The sequence below is a fragment of the Larus michahellis genome, chromosome 2 (assembly GCF_964199755.1).
Source record: "Larus michahellis chromosome 2, bLarMic1.1, whole genome shotgun sequence".
NCBI classification, from domain to species: domain Eukaryota; kingdom Metazoa; phylum Chordata; class Aves; order Charadriiformes; family Laridae; genus Larus; species Larus michahellis.
This window is the reverse complement of record NC_133897.1, coordinates 45,821,244-45,833,649: the sequence shown is the minus strand read 5'-3', so window position 1 is coordinate 45,833,649 and position 12,406 is coordinate 45,821,244. Positions and strand designations below refer to the sequence as shown.

Below are 12,406 nucleotides of genomic sequence, written 5' to 3'. Positions count from 1 at the left end.
AACCAGGAGGATTTAATGAAAGAAAAACACCCAAGCATTAAGTAATACAGACAACTGAATTATATAAAGCTAGTGTTGAAACACCAGAATTCACTGGATAAGCATCCCATACCCTCGAAAAGCCTGTTCAGAGTTTAACATTAAAATCAAAACTTGGACATGATTTTTCTGTTGCTATTCATTTCAATGTATATAATCAGATCAATTCAATGATAAGTCCATTCAAAAGTAAAAAACCACTGGTGGCTGGCAGAAGGAAACCACAGAACTAGAGCATATGGTCTTTCTTCAAATTAACAACAAATTTGAGGTGCACAATGTTGAAATTCACTAGTTCTGAACTCTCAGAGGAAGTCACTAACTCTATTCACTAAATAAATGCAAAATTCTTTAGACACAAAATGTGGTTTGATGATCTTTAATCTTTCCATTATATTCAGTCTGTTGAAAAAAATTTCCATTTTAAAAAGTATTTTTCTGGTAAATTTTAATGATATTTCAATTGCTGTCCTAAATACATTTTGGTAAACGATTATACATAACAAAAAAAAAAAAGAAGAATCTAACAAACTAAGCTATATCACACAGTGTACGCAGTTAAACATAAACCTGTCAGAGTCTTAGCAGAGGTTACTGCTGTCAAGAAATCAAGATGTCTGACTTAACTACTGAAAAATGAACTTACTTTAAAGAAATAAAAAGAATCAAACAACACTGAAATTAGTTATTTAAATTACTAATCAGGAGGCTGATTTTTAAGTCATTTTTATTTAACCCACTTTGAAAAATTACAGCAGACTATCAACTCTAAAACCAAATTGCTCAGTAAAAACTGTGTTTACCAATAAGGAATGTTTCAATTGTACAATGCTTGAAGGCAACATTATATTGCAAAAGAGTAGAGATTATCAATGTGTAAAATAAGTGCTTGTCAGAAAGTGGTTCACACAAAGGATAATATGTCAATTGGAAAGAAAACTTCCCTACAGACACTAAATTGTACCTCTTTTTCTTTAACAATTTGGTTGGTTAGTATGTGTTCTTTCTAATATAAGGAAACAAAGCCGCAAGGGTTTGAGCTTTTCTTGTGCTAAGCAGACTGTTTGGAAGCAGACATTTAATTTTCTTACCTGCAGCTGCCATGTGTTCACTTGTTCTAATTGGCTGAAATCCCACAAAAGGTATCTGCATCGATAATATTAATCCCACGATGTAGAAAGTGCTATATGCTAGGAAAAAAAGAGTGAGGAGAGGGGAGGAAGAGAAAGGTGGGAAGAAAATGAATACACGCGTTTCAAAAAGCATTGGTTCCCCAGTAGAGCCCATCTCCCCCCCCAACTTCAGTGACACTGAAACATATTTCAGCCATCCTAATTAATTTTTCCTCCTTTGACTAGAATAAGCCTCCCTATTGCATCCTATTTTAGAGGAAGTGGCAAAGTATTGTTGTTCCTATTTGCGCTGCCTTTTCTCCTCCTAGGGAAATAAACCATCTACCCAAGATGCTCTAGCTTGGAAATAGTTTTCCCTTCCCATCTTGTTTTCATGAGTCATGGGTGGGAGAAAAAGCTCTCAGATAACAAACAACAAAAGAAGCTTTCTACATGAGCAGAAATTGAAGGGACCAGACCTCAAAGTAGCAGAACATTAGAGAGTCCACTACCTATTTAGAAAATGCAAAGAGGTATTTTTTTAAACACAAAAGCAGAGGCATGCCAAGAAACTGAAAAGCAATAGAATTAAAAATTAATATTAAGCATATGTATTAATGGATCTATATCAACCACAGGGACTCATAGCCCCCCAGAAAGTAGAGGCCAAGAACATCATTAATATTAATATTAGTATTAATAATATGAATGATTATTATGTATGCATTAAGATTCATATACTTTCTTTTGGCAAGGTTTTAGCGCTCAGTATTCCAGGGTGAAGAAGAGAGGGGAGGGGAAGAAAGAAATACCAACTCTGAACAGCCATGAGTCTGATCACATTTGAAGTAACCAGCCAACCTAAAGTCCAAGCAAAGTTTTGTTCCTTCTGTGGCAAACAGCAATAATCCACCTCCCAGATTTTTAAACACTCCTACAAACCATAAACCACTGTCTTTGTTACTGCCTTGATCTTATGATACAATCCTTTCCTAACCTCCATGAGAAGAGGCTTGGGGAGCACATCATTTTCCAGTGGTACTGTTTCCATAGCACCTGTGTGGTCTCACTGGGGGATTATGCTCCCAGGGTACCACATGCTTTCCAAAAGTCACACAAGTGACTGTGATGGTACTTCCATCCACTTGCTGTCTTCTCTGGTGTATTCTTTCAAGCATCTGTATTGCACTGCTTTGCCTAGCTACTGATCTATTCCCTCTTACGTCACCGAAATACACTTTTGCTGAAGGATGCTCAATTTTTGAAGAATTCACTACAACATAAATGATTTATTGTACCATGAAAGTGTTACAACACTGCCATCCTGTGGAAGTTCAATGATTGGCATAAATCACTACATTTCACATTTGTTAGACCATTGTAAATCATCATTTTTAAGCCTAGGCCTGCAACTGTTATACTTTTCTATACCCATTACCCCCCCGGCCCCATCCCTTACTTCCGACTTCTTTCAAAAAGCTATCACATATGTCTGCCTAATATAAGGGGAAAAAAAACACCAAAAAAAGGTAATATACCCAGCAATGCAATTTTTCTAGGAACTTGGCTATGTCAAGGTGATCTATCATCACAAGCTTTCCATGTTCCTTTACATTCTACTGTTCGCACAGTCTTTGTGAAAACAAGAAGTTAATTTGATCCCTGCAATCTATTCTCATGGTTATAACTTTGACTAGGTCAACAACAAAAACATTCTGACCTACTGTGGATAAACTCATTTTACAAACAATCCTGCACAAACACAGGAAGAACCTACTGAAAAAATTCTCCAGAGAGTACAATCAAATACTTGATCACATGCTTCCAATTAATGGATTATAATCACCAGAAATAAACACTAATAATCTGAAGTTTTAGAATACTGAAGTAGTTAATATAAATACACATGCCCACTTACTATTTAAATTATAAAATCCAATACATAGAACAAGGAATTATTGAAATTAAGTTTTAAATTCTGGAAGATCCTTAATGGTTTTGTTATTAAACATTTTGAAAAGTACACAGAACTTAAAAATTATACAGACAAAAACCAAAACAGATTGAAGTGGAAATTACCAAGTCTCTAAAATGTGCAAAGCATGTCTTAAATCTATATATACTGGTATATTTACAAATGTAAAACCATTTACTTTTTCAACATATGGTAAACTGCAAGAGAAATTACAAGTACAATAATAGAACATATTATCAATGGTTCCTCTATCTGAATAAAGAGGTTTTCCACCTATACAACTGCTGCTAATGCTAATACATTGGAATTTTAAGCACTTCTTAATTATTAACCTAGTAAAATCTGAATGAAAGATACTGACTACTGTCAAGGAAAAAAAAAAAAGCACAGCTTAAGCTTTCAAATGTAGGTAGCATGATCACCATTGATGCCAAGTGGGTCATAAGTGATCTGGCTGATAAATTCATCTGCATGCAAGTCACAAAATACTTTAAAATTGGCAAAAGGTTCACGTTCTAGGAAATTTTTACTCATTAAATGATTCTGAGTTACACTGCCAGGCATATCAGATCATGTCCCATTAACCTTTTCTTTGGTGTACGAACAGCCACATGAAAAATATATACCAGGAAGCCATCACTATTTTTTAAAACTTGCTGCTGCCAGATAGTGTCCTGTACATTTATGTTATGTTAGACTAAACATTCATCTGTTACAAAAGTTAGGCTCATGCTAGTTTTAAATAAAATTAAGCAACTGATCGAGAGATTAAAACCCCCAAAATTCTCGGCAATAGTAAAATGGATACAGATTTTAATAGCTGCTGTCAGCTGACAATAGTTTACTAAAGTTTTAGCTGCATATTGGTAGTTTTTTTGAGAATTATGAGACTGCTGCAGGCACACTAGCAATTGCGTATCACATAAACTCCAAAAATATCTTTATTCTCCTTATTTCAATGAGCTTTTGTAAAGTCTTTTCCCTATCTGAGTAGTAAGTGAAGCACACTTGAAGTTCGTCTCAGAAGCGCTTGAACATTCTTACCTGTTTTACAAAAACATCCTGTTAAACAAACCTAGAAATCACATACTAATGTGATACGTACAGCCTTCTCTGTGTGTAAGGCTTCCCATGAAAACTTAAATTAAGCCAGCAGTTGCAATGAAAGAGCAGAGCAGCAATTACATTTTCATTCTGACAACTCTGCTGAAGTACAGCTGAAGGGCAATAACATCTGAAAACACTGTAGCTATTTGCAAAACAAACGTCTGCCAAAACCTTTAATTCATGTGAACCTGCAGTACTATTTTCCCCAGACTAGTTCAAAGACTAGTTCATTGAAAGCGGAAAAAGCAAGAGTACTTATTCTTTATTGTTTCTGGTTACCACATTGCTTCAGGATTTTATAATTAGTAGATTTAATTTTCTCTTGCCTAACTCATAGAAACTGGAAAATGGAAATACACAATAAAACAGTTTTAAAAGCAAAACAAGATAAATTACTTTCCCCATAAGTTATGAAGAAGCAGTTAGTGAAGAAGTAATACTAACATTAAAAATGGGTTAGAGATTTTTTCCTTTTTTAAAAGAATATCCATTTTTGAATTACATAAACAGATTATCAAAGAAGCATGAAACCAGTATTTACATTTTTTTTAAACAAAAATACAAAACTGAACTTGAGTAATTATTATAGTACATAATGGATCAAATATATATGTAAAGATAGTAATTTCTCTAGTAAGCACTAAAAAAAGCATTAGAATAATTAAAAATACAGAGATAAAACAGTATTGAAATGGGCAACAAGATTATATTTACAGATATGAAATGTCCTGTGATATTACACTTCAACTCATATTATGTTCTCAAACTATCTATCTATTGTAAAGATTTCACATTACAGAGTCAAAAATGTTCTAGCTAACTTATAAACCTTTGAATACTCAAATTGCTTGTTACTTATTTCATTCACACACCTACACCGTGGCCAACTGATTTAACTGATAAAGTCTCTGTAAAAACAGTTTACAGAGTACTTAAGTGTCAGGCAAATAAGTTAAATTGTTAGTCTCTTAAAATCACTATTCAAACATTTCTGAAACTGGAAAGAAGGTTGACCCATTAACCCAATAAAATCTTACGGATTCACATGGAGTGGAGAGACTCTTAGACTACTTTTTGGTCTAGGTTATATAAAAACATACACGTCTGCTTAAAATTACCCATGTTTTTTCTCACATGTCACAATATACTGTCTGTTTGCGTAATTTCTGCTGCACAACTTTTTAAAATAGCAATTGTATAACATACTAGGAAAAGACAAAAATATGAAACATTATTATAGACACACATAATATATATGTGAAATATATTAAAAGGATTCTACAGATACCAAACCATTCAATTTTATTTTTTTTTCTGTGCACAAGACAAGAAAATTAATTGGGAGCTACATATATGAAATTTTGGAAGTGTGAATATGTTTTAACTCCTTATTTCTATGCTGTAGCAAGTAACTGACTATAATCAGTAAACAAATTAATAAAATGCAACCTGATATGCAATTACTTAATTCCCACTTGATACAAAACATATCCATATAATTAACTTCATATCTCATGACTAAGTATTTGAGAATGACTGTTCACTGAACAAAACTTACCAATGTAGACCCTCCTGCTGTATCTCTGCATCAGCAACAGAACAAACACATGCAGTGGAATAAGGTTGATGATGAAAACATAACCACCCCATGCAGAGACCTAAGAAAAATGGGATACGAAATTAGACCTGAAAATATCTGCAAATTCTTAGGCTAGCCAATGCTGGATTTATACATTGTGATGGTGTAACAAGAAACACAATCTCCACCTAGACAAGCCATCAGAGCTACCAGTAATACAACCAGAATCTTTGTCAATATTTATTATCAAAAAAGAAAAAACCCCAACAAAACCCCTGCATATCAAAGTACTAAAGACTTTTGAAATGGGCTGGTGGATTTTCAAGGCTATCCTTCCTGTATCTCCTCCTCCTCCCATGCTGGCAAACAAGAATGTGATGCTGAGGGCTTTTCCCCATGGTGAAGGCTGCAGCACAAGGCAGCAGCATGACCCCCAGGTAGGATCCAAAATTTTCCTTTGACCTACAAATTTAGCACCATGCTCTGATGCTCTGCACTTGTTGCTGGGGTCAGGGAACAGTATCTCCAGCCAGAGAGGAGAAAGGCAACAAGGGACAACCTCAGAAGCAGAACTCCTGGAACACAGCAGCTAATGCAGGTTGCCACGTAAGGAAAGAAACAAAAGGAAGCAGGTGGATGCACAGGGAAGCGGGGCTGGGGACTCTGCAATGATGTATAACAATATCATGGATATTGTAAACCTGTGATAACAGCAGCACTTCAGAAGCACTGGCATGGTGTACTTAGAACTGAAAAACTACAGTGTTATCAATATATCACTGATTGCTAGTTTAGATAAAGATTTAATGAGCTATCATTACAATGTATTATCTACATTTCTAACATATTTAGAAGGGCTAATGTTGACTGTATTTTAACACATGTCCTGTTGTCAAATTACAGCCTAGACTTCTCCCATATGTACCATGCCTACCCTAGATCTTAATTTTTAGAATGCAGTAGCTAATGTGGTTTTCACTTTAATTGTACTTTAGGGCGTAGATTCACGTAACTATTTTTAAAGCCCTAGAATCCAAAAAGAAACCCAAATGACTATGTTCTATAGAACAGATTGTAAAATAAGAACAAGGCCAAGTACTACTGTTTTTTGATACTAATACTACAAAACCCAGCATTTCAAAATTTGGGGTAACCAATTCAGACAACGTGAAACAAGTAGAATAGAAATCTAGAAGTCTTCTGGAAAATCATTTCAGGTTATCAAGATCCTATTGCCAAATTACTAGCATGAAGCGTGCTGGTTTACACAGGGAAGTTTATTTAATGGAAGAAAATATGATATGAAGATAGACAATACAGAACAGAATAAGAACAAATGTGCAATTAGGACACTGCCATAATTAGGGAAAGGTTTGAATGAAGCAGGTACCAGACAATTTGGACAGAGACCTGCATCTCTAATTATCAAAATATTAAATCAAATCAAATCTAAGCACTGAAGATTGTACTGAACTAAAGATGCACTTTGGAACTTTTCAAACAGAACTGAGGCATCCTCATAGACTGGCACAAAGAGTGGAAACATGCTATTACTCTTACAATGACTGCTTCAATGTAAAGCTTTGTTTTATTTTACCTCCTCATCATAAAAAGCTATCCTTCCGCTAAGAAGCGGAAGTTGCTGAAGTCAAATAAATGCTAAAAATATAAATTAAAGGAAAAACCCCTTCTCCGTATGGAATGCAATGCAGTGCTATGGGTCAAATTACCACAGTGAAGTAGGTATATATTTTAGGCAGACTTAGTTATCAAGAAAGACTTCTGTCAGTCCATGCAGTATCTGTTCTTCTTTTAAGAAGCTTTTCCCCAAACTCCCCCCATGCAAGACTCACTCTTACTACCTCAAAATTGTTATTTAATTTAATTTTCAGCTTACACTGAAAATGTAACTAATTCCATTAGAGAAAGGCAAATGAATACTATGTAACGAATGGTACAATTATGCTTTGTCTTAAAAATTTACCTAAGCAAAATATCTAGAAGGGCATCTTAACAAAACTTTTTCCCAAAGGGAAATAAAATATATGGAAAGCCGACACCAGGAACGAAGCAGGTACCCTCTGTGAGCAATAAAATTCTATCACCTAATCACTGAGGCTAAGCTATGGACAAATCTTAACCTTTCACTGGCTGACAGCACTTGAAAGGAAATAAAATAAGAAAAACCACCACATTAATTTACATTCAAGGATTGAATGTCATGATGATGACATTGATTCCATAAATTCTGTCACCATGCACACTATATATCACATCCCCTGCCTCTCGCACAGACTAAGACACCAGTCAGCCTAAGATGGGAAGAACTTGTTACTGTGTGACTTTTCATCAGTAAAATTGTAAAAGTATTGCATTTGTTACCTCCATATTTATGAAGAGAACTTTTAGAGGATCTTGCCAATAAATTGGCACAATATAAAAAAGACTATGGTATACAATTATAGCAATTCAAAAACTTACTTGCCTGATTTTGTACTGCACGTAGGTTTGGTACAAACCTACAGAATCTCTTCACTGTAACACTACATAAACAGCAACGCTATGTATAAAAAAGTGGTTGTTTATTTAATGACTTTGCAAAAAGGAGGAGAAATAGAGGAGGAAATAAATGTAGTCTCAACAAGAGATAGCTGTCCTCTTTGGTGACATATACAGGACTATTATTTGCTATATTAACAGCAAAAATCTCCCAGAAAACCCAATGAACATTACAGCTAGGGGAAATCTAGGCAGCATCCAGATAACCTCTGAATTAACCTTGTACTTTAAGGCATGCAAAACGGTTCATAAACACCTTTTTCCTTGCACGCCTAGTTACCTGACTGCAGGAAAGCAATATTCGAGACTTCAGTCTTAACCAACACCAAGCAATTTGCCTGACTGTCCCACCACTGGTTAGTTTGAGGCCAATTTATTTTTCATATAGCCACAAAAAAAAAATTATCAGGGGAAAAAAAGGACCTTTGACTGATTCATACAGGAAAATTCTTCAAGTTCATGTTTTCAGAAGATGGAGGAAGGGGGGGAACGAATTCCCTCCATTTTGCAATTAGTTTTATCTCCTCAATTTTACTACTGTTTTTCACCTCTGTTAGCCCTTAGGAACATCTCTGCAATAGCCTCCATTTTCACAGATCAGGAATGAAAAGGGACTTTAGGATCCTTTAATCTGACACTGAATTCATTCTGCAGTTCTGTGGTTTTAGTTTATGGCATGATTATAGACAAAGAAACAGTTTTCAAAGTTATATAAGTGTAAATTCGTCCATAAATATTAAATATTATTATCATTATTGCATTTTAGTAATAATGATACAGACACACGAATTTAAAAATTCTACCTTAATTCACCTGCACCAAAACAAAAATCCCACTGAATCAGAGTACCTATTCACAGCATAGGATAAATTTGTAAGTAAAGTTATTCTACCTAAGAGTTTTTAGAAAAATTGTTTTTACTGTGTTTATTTAAATACTTTAAATTTCAAAATATTTATTATGCTTTTTTTACTCATATATTTAAGGTTTTATTAGTAATATGAAGCAACAATTTTATATTATGGCTCCAACAAAGATTAAAATCTCTTCCTTCTGTTCTTCATCAACATATGGATTATGTAAACCTTACTCAAATAGTTTAGCTAGTGTGTATATACATATTCAAAAGGCTTACCATGTAAAAGTAGGATAGACAGCAGCAGATTGTCCAAAAGACCGACCCAGTTTTCACAGACTTCACCTTTAAAAAAACCCAAGCATTTATGAATGACAAACAAATACTGGACAATATTCCAAAATTTAATTCCAAAACAACTGTCAAGAGAACTTCTTCAGCGCATATCAAGTTATATTTCTGTACTTCTGAACTCATGCCCATAAAACCAAACCACAAGTGCAATTCATTCACATGCAAAACAGCTTACACCTCTCTCTCTAGTTAAAGCAGAGGCAGGATGCAATGCAACCCTCTGCTTCACGACCCAATAGAAAAGTTGTTGCAACACCTCTGTGCTACTTTCTCTGAGACATTAGACTAAGTCTAAGACTAAGTGTAGACTATCCATGACTTACTTTGGTTGTCATCGGACCCAACTCTGCAATTATAGGTAAAAGAGCTATTCTGTAATTTTTAAAAATTCCCTTAAGGTTAGGGAGAGCATCCAGACACTACTGAAGGTTTAGCAGGATCCATAAATTGGCCCAGGGGTATGATTTTGTCCAAAACTGATGGCAGTGATTGTGGTGTGGGAAAATAGGAATGAAAACCTGACATTAAATAAAGCTAGAAAGTTCACTATAAAATATATTTGATTCACACATAATTCTACAAGAGTTCACGCAAACATTATTGCACTATGCAGTTTAGTTAAATATGAGTTCCGTAAGAACAGATAACTGCGATCATGCCTCAGTTGTTATAAAGTAACAGCTTAGGTTGATTCTATTACTGTTATCAAACACAGTACACCTTTACAGCTGCAGTTTATTCTAAGTTCAGATTTGAAAAACCCACATTTAAGTAACACTGGTCACTCAGTCATGAAAAACTTGAATTCCCTTCCATTACACTTCTACCAACAATATCCCAAGTTTGAAACACTCTAAAGCTAAAAAACTTCTGAGTACGCATCTGCTTCTGAGAAGTAGAACTCTTGACAAAATCATGGGAAAAGCTGTAATGACCATGTACATACATGGAGACACTCAAATTGAAAAGTATATGCATCAATGCACAAGAGACAGTACCATGCAGTGTCTATGCTGAATTAACAATATAATTATTCTACTTGTGGTATTTCCAAAATAGATGCAACAGTCCAGAAAAACTCCAGCTTGCCTAAACTCCTTCATACAAAACTGCATTACAGATGCAATTCTACCTACAGATTAAGGACTGACAGACAAGCCACACTAGCAAGTAGGCTAATTAAAAGACATCAGCCTATTTTGTTTAAATCATGCAAGCAATATTAGTATCTTGCTCTGGACAGCTTTGGGTATTTAATTTTGATGCTTAAGTCAAAGCCAAAGCCCAAGCCCGGCCCCTCCATACAGTCAAAATCTTCTCCAGAAGACAATTCAAAGCACTTCATATTCAGTCTACTGCTTTTCACTAGCTAAATAAGGAGGCTAAAGTCTGATGCTCACATAATACTATTACCTCCAAACTGAAAACCAGAAACAACCCTCCTGTTTGCTTTAAATTTATAGACTTATTATTATTATTACTACTACAGGACACATATACTTCAGTTGAACAGGACTTTTACACAGCAAACTAAAGGGCATGATTACAGAGTGGTTCAGATCATGTGACTTCTCAGTACTTGCCTGATCAAGAGCCAAGGGGAAGAGAGATGAGAGGGAGGAAAATGAGAATTCAATGGATTCTAAGCAAAATCAGTCATTTGGTTGGAAGGAGGAACCAAAGAAACCTTTCCAAAGCAAAAGACTCAGCAATTACTTACCCATAAATAGTATGTGAACTGCAGTGCAAAAATAGCTATGCCTTCATTGTCAAATGATCCTGCTACTGATCGGGATATGTAACCTGGAACTATGGCAATAAAACAGGCAGCTAAAAGCCCTGCTCCCTGGTTCCACAGTTCTCTGGTGAGCAGGAAAGTAGAAATAGCTGTAAGGCCGCTAAAAACTGGTGCTAGGAACACACATACATCTCTTATATGGACTGTCACATTAAGCATATTTAAAATCCAATGTATAAGGCCTGCTGTCACCATTAGTCCTGGGTACACCTAAAAGGAGGAAAAAAAAACCAAAAACCACTAGGTTATTGCAGAAAACAATAATGGTAGGTTTATTAGCATATAATTTGCAACGAAACAGTCATTTCTTAAGTTGATACAAGCATTGAGTAGGTAAAGCTAATGGAATTATTTTAATACTACTTTAATCATGTTTTGACAATACTGAATACCAGAGGTCCTTTAAATTTTATCCAAACGCTAACAATTACATATAATCCATTTTGTAAATGGATAAGCAGCATACAGATAATATCCTATCTTACCTGACATTTATCATATAATAAAAAGAATGTGTTGTAAAGGTATGGAAGCAAAAGCTGAAGTTTGCGAGAGAATTTCAAGCCAGGTAGCAGCTTTAAGAGAAAAATGAACCCGAAAATCCTAAGACAACAAGAAACCCAAGAACATTCCCCAGCCCTATCCATTTTCCTCCAAAATATACCACGCCACTCTTTCACTTCTTGTTACCCATGGAGAAAGCAAATGCGCATCAACAAGATCTCTTTTTAAGCTGAAAAGCTGATGGACAGTCAGTTGAATATTATAAATTTACAAAACGTGCGTAGACATCTTTGGATATAAAGGATTAAAATAAAGTCCTATAAAATTGAATTAAGATGTCCTCCAGGAAAGGTAGCATAGACTTACACAAATCTATTGAACCAATCATAGATTATCGGAGAACATTAAAATATTCTTAATGGGAATTCTACCCTCCCACATTTATCAACATTAGAAAAATCAATATGTACTAACTTTTCTAGTATGTGCTTCACCTGCCTTAGTTTCTTGTGAAAGCTAAGAA

At 34.9% G+C, this 12,406-nt stretch overlaps 1 protein-coding gene across 3 annotated transcripts in view; it reads right to left on the bottom strand.

Annotated features, from left to right (window-relative positions):
* STT3B (STT3 oligosaccharyltransferase complex catalytic subunit B) overlaps positions 1-12,406 on the bottom strand; it is a 53,406-nt gene that overhangs the window by 17,652 nt on the left and 23,348 nt on the right. For all 3 annotated transcript variants that reach the window (XM_074575108.1, XM_074575105.1, XM_074575107.1), the window contains exons 3-6: positions 11,302-11,589; positions 9,507-9,572; positions 5,792-5,891; positions 1,131-1,229 (exon numbers count right to left, since the gene is read on the bottom strand). In XM_074575108.1, coding sequence (XP_074431209.1) covers positions 1,131-1,229; positions 5,792-5,891; positions 9,507-9,572; positions 11,302-11,589 — 553 coding nt within the window. The remainder of the gene's footprint in view (positions 1-1,130; positions 1,230-5,791; positions 5,892-9,506; positions 9,573-11,301; positions 11,590-12,406) is intronic.